This window comes from Physella acuta, unplaced genomic scaffold (genome assembly GCF_028476545.2).
Source record: "Physella acuta isolate Inbredline_101_S28 unplaced genomic scaffold, ASM2847654v3 ptg000567l, whole genome shotgun sequence".
Taxonomy (NCBI): domain Eukaryota; kingdom Metazoa; phylum Mollusca; class Gastropoda; family Physidae; genus Physella; species Physella acuta.
In genome coordinates, this window is record NW_026732086.1 from 278,304 (window position 1) to 294,299 (window position 15,996).

Genomic DNA, 15,996 nt, shown 5'->3' on the forward strand with positions numbered 1-15,996 from the left:
TACATGTGAATCAAAGATCACGTGAGATTTAAAATCACAAGTTAGCAAAGATCACGTGAGATTTAAATCACAGGTTGTCAAAGTTCACGTGAGATTTAAAATCAAAAGTAAGCAAAGATCACGTGAGAGTTAAAATCACAGGGTAGCAAACATCACGTGAGATTTAAATCACAAGTTAGCAAAGATCACGTGAGATTTAAAGTCACAAGTTAGCAAAAATCACGTGAGATTTAAAATCACAAGTTAGCAAAGATCACGTGAGATTTAAATAAAAAGTTAGCAAAGATCACGTGAGATTTAAATAAAAAGTTAGCAAAGATCACGTGAGATTTAAATAAAAAGTTAGCAAAGATCACGTGAGATTTAAATAAAAAGTTAGCAAAGATCACGTGAGATTTAAATAAAAAGTTAGCAAAGATCACGTGAGATTTAAATAAAAAGTTAGCAAAGATCACGTGAGATTTAAATAAAAAGTTAGAAAAAAATCACGCGAAAAACCCTGAATTACGCGAGATATCCAGTATCCCTCCTCAAGATAGTGAAGCATATCAAGATAATCTGGATCACGTGACATATAGGCCTATACACGATCCCCAGGGTACCCAGGATCACACGAGATAATCTATTCAAGATTAAACAGCCTGATAATTAACATTAACTTTTAAGCAGTTTGCAAGCATTAAAGATAAAGGTAACCTAAGGTTAAAACCACAGTGACATTTTTGTACTGAGTTTTTATTCTACAATACAATATCAACCCCCCCCCCCCGCCCCTCCCGCCCCTCACAGATTGATGCTGCTATCTTTCTCTTTACTTTTTTTACAGGGGATGGGGGAGAGGGTGGTGTAATTGCATGTAATGTAATTCACTCCGTTATGTTATTCTAAGATTTTTCGTCTTTATTTTTACACGTTGTATCTGTTTAATTAACAATCATTATTAATCAAATATCAAAATATGTGTAGTAATTATGATTGTGATGTTTTTATTTGCCGGTTTTAAATTAAAGTAATTTTTGCAATTAATGAGATATGTTTAAACTGTTTTCTCTCTTCTAATCTAAATCATCCCTTTATCCTTGTTTGGGTCGTTGGGGCATCACAGAGTGGTGTCTAGGGCATAGTCTCTCATGGCGGTGCCCACCCCGCCCCATGACTGACAACAGCCGGATGCATCCATTTAGGTGGCCTGCATGTTTACGAACATGTGACACTTGAAGTTTATCTACGATCTACTGCGCCCTGGCTGGTGATTTTCTCTCTAAATAACTGCTATATACGCCACGATTACGCATTACATTCTTATTAAATATCTGACTTAGTCTTCCAACTGATGAGACAATTACGTGTACTTAGGTGTACAGCTATTGTAAGAAAGTGGAAAAAGAATAAAAAATACTTTGAATTGCAAAAAAAGTGGGTTTTTTTATCCTCAAGTAATATACTCCTAGAAAAAAAAATAGCTTTCTTTTTAGTAGTGTCTGATATTTCTTCCGCGGTAAAGGAAAAAAAAAGTTTCCTGTGTAAACTCACACAATGCTGTAATTGCTATCCTGATACGAGCTTGTGAACTGTGATGTAAAAATGAATGCTTATGAAAATAAAGACGCTAGAATGCAAAGAACACAGGGGCGGAACTACAGTGCCGCCAGACCCCGCAATGCGGGGGGGGGGGGGGGGCACGCCATTTAGGGGCCCAGAGCCGACCATAATAAATTTTTTACAGTTAAAAAAAAAGGAAATTTTCATTCATTTTTGACTTGATGGTTGTTTTGTAAAAAATTATCGTAGCTGCAGTTGGTTTATGTTTATTCTATAGACACCACCCCATGCTCTTGTATATTCTTTTTCCCTTTGTTTTTTAACTGTGAAAGCCGAGTCTTTCTCCTACAATTAAACTTATCAAAGATAAGCAAATGTTCATACCACTTCCATGACTTATTTCCTTTTTTATAAAAATTGTCAAATAGGGGTAATCATAAGCTCATTTTAATAGATGTGTACTAAACAAATTAAAAACCAATTGCTTCCTTTAATTATTATTTTTTTATAAGAAATTACTAAAGATTAACATTCTATAAAAAGGAAATATATTAAATCATTAATATTTAAAAAATTAAAAATATATTAAAAAAAAACAATTAAAAAACATAACACGAGATACTATTACTTATACAAAGCCTTCATGTTTTATATTATTTTGACCGACGTGATGTTAAGAGAGTTTCTTTTTAAAAAAATAATTAAACTGATTTTCACAAAACACACGAATGCACTTACAAACATGACATGATGTTGAAAATTTTTTAAATTGATGTTTTTTCAAATCCCGAACAGGCCAGCAATGAGTATCCTATGTTCGTCTTTTGTGATTGTTTATATATATATATATATATATATATATATATATATATATATATATATATATATATATATATATATATATATATATATATATATATATATATATATATATATATATATATATATATATATATATATATATATATATATATATATATATATATATATATATATATATATATGTTACCGAGTGTATTTCAATTCAGCTACTCGCAGCGCCAAATGTTACCGAGTGTATTTACTCGCAGTGCCAAATGTTACCGAGTCTATTTACTTGTGCTATCTTTGACCAGCACACAACATCAACCACAATATAGATACTCGGAAGTGCAGGTTTACATTTATCTCTTTATTACATGAATCAATAGAAATGCTCCACATAGCAATGCATCAATGTTCCACAAGAATACAATGAACCAACTGACCCCCACTGTCCTCACTAGTTCTCACATATCAGAATACACGTGTCCATGGTTCAGGCTTCAAACCTATTCTCACAAATCACAACACGTATCTACAGTTCAGTCTTCAACTCCTGTTCTTAACTGTCCCCTTCTCGTCGTGCCATCCTATTATATCCCTTGTATTCGTAATCGGTTCTATCCGTTGCATCATAACTATGAACTACGCAGTTCTGTCGTATCGCTTCCCAAACTACGCATTGGGTTTGTGTTCGTTATCAGTCCACACCACCTGCATCTGTTGCGTCAGACTGTATTGCGTTCTTATCAATAGTCTTTAGTAACTACACTAGTTACATATATATATATATATATACATATATATATATACATATATATATATATATATATATATATATATATATATATATATATATATATATATATATATATATATATATATATATATATATATATATATATATATATATATATATATATATATATATATATATATATATATATATATGGGGGGGCCTAAATATTTTTTTTTGCGGGGTGGCCCTTTTTATCTAGTTCCGCGACTGAAAGAACATTGTCATACTTAAAAATTACTTTGTTAAGTATTATTTTATTTTAAATAGGATTTCCCCAACATGTTAAAAGCAAAAAAAGCCAACTCAATAATTAATTAGGCTAGCAGATATATTAATTATTATATAAAGATATGTTATAGATTATTCTCGCGCAGAATCAAGGCCGGCATGTGTTTATAACATTTCTGTTTTCTGTATAATAAAAAATAAAACATTTAAACACTGTGAAAAAAACAATATTTCATTTTTCTTAATTCTAAACAAAAGGAGACAGATTGTGGATAATGATGTAATTATTTTGTCTGAAAGCAATAGTTGTTTTTTTTTTAATTTTTCCAATTAGCCGCTATTTCGTAATCACAAAAGTGAAAAAAAAAAAAAATATTTAAACGCACAATGCAAAACTTTGCAGTGGTTGATGTTTGCATTTGAGCTTTGATACATTTTAATTCTAACTCCGGAACTTGCGTTGGAATTTCTTTGCTGAAAGCTAAAATCTTCACAAGGCAATGTTAAAAATCAATGCGGCGGAATACAGCACTTTATAACATACCTAAGGGGACAGAGTGGTCTAGCGGTAGAGAGCTGGACTGCTAATACGGGTTCAGGTCAGTAGACCGTCCCTGAGTCCACCCAACTCTGATGGGTACCTAACTCACGTTAGGGAAAGTAAAGGCGGACATAGTGCTGAACATACTATCTCTTTACATGCCGAGGTCAGAGAACTCTACTTTACTTCCCCTATAGACCGTCAGGTTTGAAAACAGAACTTACTTTACTCTCTTATTAAAAAGTCCACTTTACATCGTCTTGTTTATAATATTTTATATACACTGTCTGATTTAACACAATTTAATTTACATCGTCTCATTTATAAACTATAACACAAGTGTTTCTATACTATTTATTTACAAGTAAGAACAACGTCTTATGTTAATTAAAGCTTAAAACAACATGTATTTACGAGCTGCTATTTCTCTGTGCGAGTTTAACGGTGAACTTATGTTCTATCGACCTAGTTACAGCAATGTTTGAGTTCAACTTTATTTTGTTTATAACTCACCACATCACGCAAGATACTCGACATTGTCAGTATGATATTCAATTTATAAATAAGTGATTTAGTCATTGTGATATTATTGTATAAAAAATATCACAGACAAAATATTTCAGGCCCAAAGACACCAAGACAAAATCTCTCAGGACAAAAGATCTCAGGACAAAAGATCTCAAAACAAAAGATCTCAGGACAAAAAATCTCAGGACACAAGATCACAAGACAAAAAATCTCAGGACAAAAGATCTCAGGACAAAAGATCACAAGACAAAAGATCTCAAAACAAAAGATCTCAGGACAAAAGATCACAAGACAAAAGATCTCAAAACAAAAGATCTCAGGACACAAGATCACAAGACAAAAAATCTCAGGACAAAAGATCTCAGGACACAAGATCACAAGACAAAAAATCTCAGGACAAAAGATCTCAGGACAAAAGATCACAAGACAAAAGATCTCAAAACAAAAGATCTCAGGACACAAGATCACAAGACAAAAATCTCAGGACAAAAGATCTCAGGACACAAGATCACAAGACAAAAAATCTCAGGACAAAAGATCTCAGGACAAAAGATCACAAGATAAAAGATCTCAAAACAAAAGATCTCAGGATAAAAGATCTCTCAGGACAAAAGATCTGAAGACAAAAGATCACAGCACAAAAGATCTCAAGACAAAACATCTCAGGTCAAAAGATCGCAAGACAGCAGATGTGAACAAGTCCCTAAATTCCACACAGGAAATCCATGCATGCTTAAGATTTTTCTGAGATCTGCCAGCACAAATCAATACATTACATGGTACATTGGAAATGTCAATGTCTACACATTCTTGTTATATACCTTGGTCTATAAGAATGTGAACGTTACTAATTTTCCACAACTTGTTGCGGGTCTAAATGAAAACTGTGTCCATGTTTTTTGTTGAAGATAATTCATTAACACGACTATTAATAAAAAGGAAAACAAGCACTTGATTTAAATTTTACAGTATTTTTATTTAGAACAGTTCAGAAGCGAAATTTAGTATCAACGTGTTAACACTACACGACGGGGTAGCTGGCCATGGTGGCAATACCACATTGGTTCTTTTTGTTTCTGGACATCCAGATATAGCCGTCCTGTCCCCAGGTCTTGCCCCAGCTGTCAGAAACAAAACATCGAACTCAAACAGTGCAAACAACGACTCCAGAAATAGAGTCAATAAACCTTAAATCTACACACACCCAGCTAATTTAGTTTGGACTCAATAACACTTTTATTAGCACGTACCTGTTTTTAACGATCCAGTAGTCGCCACCGCTGCTGTCAGTGTCGTACCCAACAGCCAAAACTCCGTGGTCGAGTTGGCTGGAGCTACAGTCTGGCTCGTCATACACACCACCTCCGTATTGCTGGAACGAATCATGGCTGGCGTCTATAGCAACACTGATGGGTCCAATCTGTTGAATTCAATGTGTATTACATTGTAAAAATCATTCAAAATAATCAAGTACATTAGAAATGTCAACACTGACTTTACAGACAATAACAATGAGATTACCGTGGCTACGGCGGCCTGGAGATCATCTTCACTTCCGCTTTGGACGTCAGTGTAGGACTTGTCTGTAGCGCCGACTGTGCCTTTCTTAAAGGAGCACTTCCTATCCTGAAGGATTGGTACAAGTGGTATATTTGCCAGACTTGTGTCAAACTTGTTTTATAAACAAATAATATACTATGGTTGTCCAAGTTTAGAATGTAAGATACGATATCGATGATTACTTTTGAAACTGTTTGGTCATTACAATCTTCAAAGGAAAGATTGTTTAGGTTTAGAGTTAAAACATAGGCTCAACACTGCTGCATAGACTACTTGATGTTACTTCACCCCAACTTGGTTGGATACAGCTTTTACTGAGTTCTATTTTTTTAAATAAATGAAATAATGTATTGCATAAATGAAACACTTTAACAAATAGATGTTAGGTTAGTATGTTAATACATAGCTTTATAGCAGTGGCGGAACTAGAAAAATAGGGCCACCCCGCAAAAATTTCTTTTGGGCCCCCATATATCAGAGGCTTAGCGACCCTTCCCGGCGACCGGGAACGAATATTCGATTTGCACCCCCCCCCCTCAAACTTTCGATTTCCACCCCCCTCAAACTTTCGATTTGCACCCCCCCCCCCCCCTCAAACTTTCGATTTGCATCCCCCCTCAAACTTTCGATTTGCACCCCCCTCGCTACACCTCTACCATATATATAAGTTAATGTCGGTCGGCTGTGGGCCCCTAAATTGCCCCAGGGCCCCCCCGCATTGCGGGGTCTGGCGGCACTGTAGTTCCGCCCCTGCTTTATAGGCGCCTTTATTAACTGAACTTACTTCTCAATCTGGGAGTGGTGGTGGAGGCTGGGTGGGTGGGTGGTAGGGTTAAGTTGCGAATCACCCTCTCCACTTAATCGTCTTTGTATTTTCTTATTTGAACAATTAATTCGACACAACTAGTCTGTCCATGATTCCTAATCACACAGCTAAACATCAATAGGGGTTTAAATGTACTTCATGTTTCACCTCAAAACCTGACGTCGCATTACATTAAGCACCCGACGTCTGATCTAGCCTACTCATCTCTGGCTTATATGGATACCCCTGCTCAGTGTCAATGTCCTTGTTATCATGTACTCACCTCTCGCTTATATGGGTAGCTCTGCTCAGTGTCAATGCCCTTGTTATCATGTACTCACCTCTGGCTTATATGGATACCTCTGCTCAGTGTCAATGCCCTTGTTATCATGTACTCACCTCTGGCTTATATGGGTAGCTCTGCTCAGTGTCAATGCCCTTGTTATCATGTACTCACCTCTGGCTTATATGGGTAGCTCTGCTCAGTGTCAATGCCCTTGTTATCATGTACTCACCTCTGGCTTATATGGGTAGCTCTGCTCAGTGTCAATGCCCTTGTTATCATGTACTCACCTCAGGCTTATATGGATACCTCTGCTCAGTGTCAATGCCCTTGTTATCATGTACTCACCTATGGCTTATGTTGGGTTCTGGAATCTAGGGTATATATATATGTAGCGACAAACAAAGACATCTAACACTATATAAATATAATAATAACAATAAGATGTTTAATATAAATGTATACAGTAATAAGAATAATAAAAGAGCAAATGGAGTCTACAACATAAAATAACAAGATACTCAACGTCTCCCCGTCCACAGCCACAGCACAACTTCACATCCAGATCTCAACCCCACGTTCCACGTTCCACGTCCACAGCCACACTACAACCAACTGATTCACACACTGGCACACGCTCTGACACCCGTCACCTGACACACCTCACGTGAACACCTCTCGCTCCATGTAAACACACTCAACCAAGGGATACAACTATACACCAAAGGGAGGGTACCTGTCGTTCCAGCACACAACACACACACACACAAGCAGGGGACATGTAAGGGACGTAACAGCTTATATGGGTAGCTCTGCTCAGTGTCAATGCCCTTGTTATTATGTACTCACCTCTGGCTTATATGGGTAGCTCTGCTCAGTGTCAATGTCCTTGTTATCATGTACTCACCTCTGGCTTATATGGGTAGCTCTGCTCAGTGTCAATGCCCTTGTTATCAATGACGTACTGGAAGGCTTGGTCCATCAGACCGCCCTGGCATCCGTTGTTGCCTGTCAATCATACATTATCATAAATTATCTTTAGCAGCCACTTGTCATAACAAGCAGACGATAATTCAACACTTCACAGATAAATTCAACATCTTAAGAAATGCGATAACATTATTAAGAAACATAGTTTAGTTTAATCTCCCTTTAAAGTATTAAATTCAAAGACACCCATATCTGAATATTAAAAAGAAAGAAAAAAAAAACACTTATTAAACACATCGCTATCAGGTAACCTACTGAGATTGTTATATGATTTTTTTCAATTAACGTGAATAAAATAAACTGTGTGTACAAAGGTCAACGAATGATTGGTGGTCTACCGAACTGTTGAATAACATCAAACAATAGACACCGCTCGGCTCGGTAAAATAGTAACACATTTTATTTAATGAATTAGTTATGAGGCCTACTCGTAATCATATTGCTGAGGGGGGAGGGGGTGGTATTAACGCACTCACGTGGCTATAAGGGCTAAATTCTAATGTTAAAAAATCCCGGATTAAATAGTTAGCTAGAAAAGATTTGTCTTGGGATTCTTGATTTTAGTAAATCAATTTAACCAAGTGATTATGAAAATTAATTGAAATTTGCGAACTTGTTAACATTAAACAAATTTATTTCAAACAACTTACCCCATTTCTTTGAGCAGTCGACCAGGTTAGACTCAGAGAGACTGACCAGCTGACCCGTGGCCTTGAAGTGTTGACCTTCGAGTGAGCCTGTGGTGGAGAAAGCCCAGCATGACCCACATTGACCTTGATCTTTGACGTCTGTGACGTAACCTTGTTTACGCCAGTCCACGGCTGCTGGGAGAATGGCCTTGAACTTTCCACTGACGAACTGACCAGGGTTGAGCTCTTTGTTCACTCTCAGACCGTTCATCAAACTCCTGAACTCCTCGCTGGTCTGTGGAAGGGTGTGTGGAGGTTAACGGTGGTTGATAATAAAATCAGCAATATTCATTGATCTCTTTATAGGCGTATAATTAAGTGGTTGATTTCTTACAAGTTAATAATAAAACTTGAATGATAAAATATCGTTTTCATTTTTTTCTTGAATTTTTTTTAATTAAAAAAAGTAGCTTCGAGACTTATTTTACGGATTAAAAAAAAATATCAGCCATAATTCCGATTTCATAATTGCTTTTATTGTTTACTAAACCATAGCAATATTGTACATATAAGTCAACACATTTATAAATGATTTGACGTGTTAAAATGTTGATTTAATTTTAACAAGAAATTCACAAAACTGAATAACCAAACTGTTTAACGTTTAGGAGAATCAAGCCAATGAAATAAGTTTCATTTACTTCTATTGCTACAAATTATACTTTGCTTAAGAAGTTTCAATTAGAAGATTTTTACCAATTTATTAAAGCTAAAACAAATAAGAATGATTGTAGCTTGTAAGTTCTTTGTGATTTTATAATAATACTAAAAATTATTAAATTTAAGTTGTTTTTTTTCACTTTATGATTAAACGTTTTTTTTAATTTAGGGGTCATCCATAAATGACGTCACGCTTTTTCGACGATTTTTACCTCCCCCCCACTCCCCTCCGTCACACGTCGTCACAAAAAGCCAGACCCCCCCCCTTAAAATGACGTCACACCTCAACCTACAACCCCCCTCAAAATTGCAGTTGAATTTTTCTAAAACATCGATATTTTTCCAAAATCTTGTCTAAACTATTACAAGTTATTAAAACAGTTATCTAAAACGCAAAATAACGTCTAAAATTCGTTTTCTAACATTGCTTTTTTATAATGCAAAATGTGACTTCGCAACATCTGAACCCCCCCCCCCCCTCCCTTCCCCCTCATCACACATCGTCACAAAATTACGGACCTCCCCCCTACGAGTGTGACGTCATTTATGGATGACCCCTTATACTTTAATTATAGTTTTCTGCAATAAAAAAAACATATGTTCATGATTCTTACAAAAAAACTTACTTGATCAGAGTATTTGTTTTCCTTGAGGTAATAACTCTTGAGACCTTTAGCGTACAACTCGTTGTGTTCTTCGATTTTCTTCAGGTTTGATTGCCAGATGTACCGTCTGATGACGTCATCGTTTCCTGTGTAGGTTTTGTTGTGCTTGGTTTTGAAGATGACCCAGTTGGCCTCCATACTGGCCGAGGCCATGACAATGGCCAAAGCCAAAATTGCAAGTTTGTACATCTGTGGAAATAAAACGTCTTCATTAGATCAAAACTTCGAACAGAATTTTACATGGAAAAAAATAGTTTCCAATGTAAAGGAAATATTATTGATAAAAAGGGTTAGTACCCTTATAAAATAATAATTGTTACAACGACAGATCCGACGCAAGGTATTATGTTGTTAACTATAGAACAAGTAAATCTCAATTTTATGAAATTAAAAATTTTAAGACGCACTACATATATCTTTAAAACAATATATGTATTGTATAAAATGTAGCATCAGAGACTTGACATATGTCATAAAATCAGTGTGGAACGCGTGTTATTGTTGGGTATACTCAATACACCAAGCGTTGTAAACGACGACAACAATTTAAACAATAGAAGTTGAAACAGTTTTACAAACATTTAAACAAGAGAAGTTGAAACAGTTTTACAAAAATTTAAACAATAGAAGTTAAACAGTTTTACAACAACTTAAACAATAGAATTTGAAAAAGTTTTACCTTGATCCCACTTGAAGCTGCAGTCAGACCTTTACTGGTGTAAACAGTCGAGAGAGTTGATTGTTTACACTGACGGAGCTGCTTATATAGGATGGTTTCTTCTGTCAGGTGCTGGCATGTGCTGGTCATATGTCAGTCACACTCTTCTGTCAGCTTGTCTGATCATTATATCAATTAAACCATTCGTTACTGTAAAACTTAAAAATGTTTTAACGACATTTTTTTAAAAATTAAAATTTTATTTTCAACAATTTCAAAAAAAAAAAAATACTTACTAATATATTTAACAGGTTAAAATATAAAACAATAAATTAAAATATGAAATTATATTCAAGCTGTCATCAAAATGCATTTAAAAGATGTGTTAAAATACAGTTGTTACAGTAAAGTGTAAAGCGGTTTTCAATGGTTATCAGTGAGAGACTGTACATAGATACTTTTTGTTTGTAAGTTGATAAGAAAGTCGCTTCATCATGGCGTGTGGTGCATGTGGTGGATGTGGTGGATGTGGTGGATGTGGTGGATGCGGTGGATGTGGTGGATGTGGTGGATGTGGTGGATGTGGTGGATGTGGTGGATGTGGTGGATGTGGTGGATGTGGTGGATGTGGTGGATGTGGTGGATGTGGTGGATGTGGTGGATGTGGTGGATGTGGTGGATGTGGTGGATGTGGTGGTTGTGGTGGATGTGGTGGATGTGGTGGATGTGGTGGATGTGGTGGATGTGGTGGATGTGGTGGATGTGGTGGATGTGGTGGATGTGGTGGATGTGGTGGATGTGGTGGATGTGGTGGATGTGGTGGATGTGGTGGATGTGGTGGATGTGGTGGATGTGGTGGATGTGGTGGATGTGGTGGATGTGGTGGATGTGGTGGATGTGGTGGATGTGGTGGATGTGGTGGATGTGGTGGATGTGGTGGATGTGGTGGATGTGGTGGATGTGGTGGATGTGGTGGATGTGGTGGATGTGGTGGATGTGGTGGATGTGGTGGATGTGGTGGATGTGGTGGATGTGGTGGATGTGGTGGATGTGGTGGATGTGGTGGATGTGGTGGATGTGGTGGATGTGGTGGATGTGGTGGATGTGGTGGATGTGGTGGATGTGGTGGATGTGGTGGATGTGGTGGATGTGGTGGATGTGGTGGATGTGGTGGATGTGGTGGATGTGGTGGATGAGGTGGATGTGGTGGATGTGGTGGATGTGGTGGATGTGGTGGATTTGGTGGATGTGGTCGATGTGGTGGATGTGGTGGATGTAGTGGATGTAGTGGATGTGGTGGATGTGGTGGATATGGTGATACTTCAATTATTCTCGTCTAGCCGCACTAAATAATTTATTTGTTTAATGTGCACCTTTCCTAAAATATGTACTTGTTTCAGTTTGTGTTGTCTAGAACATGAAGGACCACTGCAAACCAAATAACGACATTTATTAATGCTCTGAGGAATTTGTCAAGGGAAGGATTAAAACAACTATTTATATACATAAACCAACTAACTTAAAATGATTAACTTAACATTAAGCTCATCGGTGTTACCACTAGCCTCACGTGAGACAGTATTCAATAGTCCAATGGATGGAGGGGGGGGGGGGGGGGGGTTTAACCGTTGCCTAACACTCCAATGTTTCTCTACATTAAGGGTATATGCACACTACAAAATCACCAACATTATGATTTTTTGGATACTTTGTCCGTTTTTGTATTGAAAAAAATAATAACTTTAATGAGAAAAAAATGATTTTAGGGTTTTTAAAAGCATTTTCTTGCATATATTAATTTTAAAAAAAAACATTATTTTTTCCTCAATCTTACAAGTTCTTTACGAAAAGTTACATATCTATCATGAAATTCTATAGATTTCTCACATATTTGTTAATTGTATTTTCCATCACCTTGGAAACACCTAAAACTTGCAATCGGCTTTACAAATTACACAGATATGATACTTTCGTGACCTACTTTTTGTTACTTCTTGCTGTGTTTCTCTATTCGCAGTTTTTTAACACTAAAAAGCCTACTTCTTTTTTTATTTTTTAAACAATACACACCATATTTCTAGTAATTGTTCTTCGTGTAGCAATAAAACATCTGTCACAAGGGAATTGCGGTAGCTTTCATAGAAAAAAAGTTTATGGTAAATAATATGTAAATTTTTCAGACCTTGTAAAATTCTTGTTGTTACAAAAGATTTGTTATATACTGTAATATATAAGAAGTTTAAATTTGATTGCTATAAGTGCCTAAATAAAAAAAAGCCTTAGCATTTTTAAAAGTACCGAAAAATTAAAAATGGCGGACGTTTTTTCGGGTTTCCATGACAAGCAAAATTTTTTTCAACCCCTTTTTTGCTGTTTAATACTTACTTTTATGAGCAAAACACGGTAAAAATATGCAAGGCTTTAGATCTTGAATTGTAAAAAATAAAAAATAAAACGGAGCATTTCCCCTTAAGTAAGAAGGAGAATAACGGACACAGTCATTACAAAATTTGAAAAAATACACAATATGCTTTAAATTGTCCAATGACCAGCTGAAAATACAATCATGTTCAAAACTGGCATTGGTCTGACCATTGTAAGGCACAATTCAAATCAATTTTTACACTAAACAACAGAAAAACAAATCGAATGTTTCATGTTCAAGCAGGGTTAGGCTGGCTGTGTCCAAAAAGCCAGGGAAATTTTAAAAGTGTCCCCGAACTAAATGAGTACATATTGGTTAGATTGTTTATATATATATATATATATATATATATAATCAGGGGCCCACAAAAAGTTTCAACTCAGGGCCCCGCCCAAGCTAAATCCGCCCATGCCCCCAGCACTCATTAACGTCAATTTCAACTTTTAACTTGTTGTGAATTTTATGTATGAGTTTAAAAGGTGAGTTGTTTTTTTTTTAAATTATTTTGAATGTTCAAAGATTGAGACTAACTTTGTTTTTAATGGGATTATTTTCGTTAAGTATTAAACTTTCTAACTAGCATATGTCTTTTTTTGTATTTATCTGTTTAGCAGACTATGCAAAATGCCTCACAAACTAGGTACCGTATTTGCGGTATCGATACCTCATTCAAATGTTCCTTCGTTTTATTGGAATTAGGTCACCAAATTAAATTTTTTTAAATTTCTCAAAGAATTTTAATAATTAAACTAGTAAATGCATACATTCAAAGATAATATAATAACCTTTTTAAAATAGTAAAAATTGTGTGAATTGAGCCAGTAAGATATGGCCTGTGCTACATGCTACAAATAATTGAATTAGGCATACTATAACTCAACACAAAGTTAAAATTAAGTTATTAAAAGAATGATTCAAAACAATAAATAATGACACTAGCTTCGATTTGAGTAACACTATACGATTTTTAGTTAAATTTTTAACTACGAAAATCATCTTTCTTTTTTTTGTAACGCATTATAGTAGGGGCATAAATCTAATAAACCGGGAGTGATCTCCCCTAAACTTTCTCGAATATTTTTATATAAAATACCAGGGGATGGGAACTCGGGCTATAGACATGATTTTTAATCCATTTTAAATACTTAAAGTTTTAAAAATAGAATAAAATCTCGGAGACAAAAGAATTGCACTCCAAGTAAACGCTAAATAAAAACAGCGCATAATAGTGCGCAATATTATTAGTACTTTAAAAATTTACATTAGTTTTTTGAGAAATCTGAAGTAGCGTACATTACTACTTCCGTTCAACGGAAATGACTCAAAATTTAACAGAAGGTAGAGAATTAGATCTTTTACTTACATGTAAAATTTTGTTTATCTATCTGAAATAGTACTCAAGTTATAGGCTTTTGAAAATTTCAAAGTAGGAAAAGTACCACTTCCGGTTATCAGAAATCGCTCAAAAGTTGATACGGATCTACGATTTTGATAAAATACTTATATATGAAATTTCATCAACCTAGCTGTAATGGTACTCAAGTTATCGTGTTTACACATGGACAGACAGACAGACACACAGACAGACACACAGACAGACACACAGACATACGGACAAGATTGCAAAATTATGTTTTTCCGTATCAGTGAGACGTAAAACGTCGAGATTTGTAAAAATCTCGATTTTTTTTTTTTTGCACGATTACAATACTTTCTCTATACTTCGTATATACGAGAAAGTAAAAAAATGAAGGAAAGCGGTATTGCTAATATGTTGATTTGTCGCTATATCCGTTGGTATTTATATCAATACATTTTTTTTTAAAATTCAGACTTAATTTGAATTTAGTGGGACTCGATACATTTTTAATGTTATTTTCACATATCTTTTTACTTTCATGTTCACACGTTCACAAGCTGTAAAACTAGACTAGCAAACTATACCTGTAGGCTTAAGTATTAGCAATATCGATACTACCTTTCTCCGTTTTTGTATTCCGTGATATTGGTATTATATTATTAGACCATTTGGTCTATTTAAAATGTAAGATAAAGATGTATCTAATCTGTCTTAAACATTATAAACTAAAAGTGGAAATTTTAATTAAAAAATGGTTGATTAAATTCACCAAGTAGACTATGCGGGATCAAAATCTTATTAATATAAGGAGTACTTGTTTAAACACAACATTTTACGAGTGTGTTTATTCTGTTGTAACAAGCTGAATGTATACACTGATAGTCTTCATTTATATCATATCTCATTAGTTAATCTTGCTAAAGAATAAAACTTACCCTTGTAAACAAAGACCTATAGTTATTTCTTTGATACCCAATCACATTAAAATAACGATTGTTATTGAATCGAATATATCACAGACAAAAAAATCTCAAAAATTATCGCAAGGACAAAAGACCTCAGGACAAAATATCGCAAAGACAAAATATCTAAGGAATATTTGATCTCAGAACACAAGATCAAAAGACAAAAAAAACTAAGGACAACAGATATCAAGACAAAAGATCGCAAGACAGCAGATGTGCACAAAGTAACTAAATTCCTCACAGGAAATCCATGCCCGGTTAAGATTTTTCTGAGATATGCCAGCCCAAATCAGAACCTTACTCGAAATGGCACATTGGAAATGTGAATGTATACACATTCTTGTTATATACCTTGGTCTAAAAGAATGCGAAAGTTTCTAATTTACCACAAGAAATTGCTTGTCTACATGAATACTGTGTCCATGTTGTTGTGTTTTTTTTTTGTTGTTGAAAATTATGCATCAACACGACTAATTAACAAAAAAAAAAAAAAGGAA

At 35.1% G+C, this 15,996-nt stretch overlaps 1 protein-coding gene across 1 annotated transcript; it reads right to left on the reverse strand.

The window, feature by feature from the left end:
• Positions 1-5,401: 5,401 nt before the first annotated feature.
• LOC131946690 (procathepsin L-like) lies at positions 5,402-10,925 on the reverse strand. The gene is made up of 7 exons (XM_059307601.1): positions 10,771-10,925; positions 10,053-10,280; positions 8,728-9,001; positions 7,995-8,095; positions 5,961-6,065; positions 5,690-5,859; positions 5,402-5,560 (listed from the first exon to the last, which is right to left on the reverse strand). Exons 1-7 carry the CDS (start codon positions 10,897-10,899, stop codon positions 5,461-5,463), a joined length of 1,107 nt encoding a protein of 368 aa, XP_059163584.1. The 5' UTR covers positions 10,900-10,925; the 3' UTR covers positions 5,402-5,460.
• Positions 10,926-15,996: the final 5,071 nt, after the last annotated feature.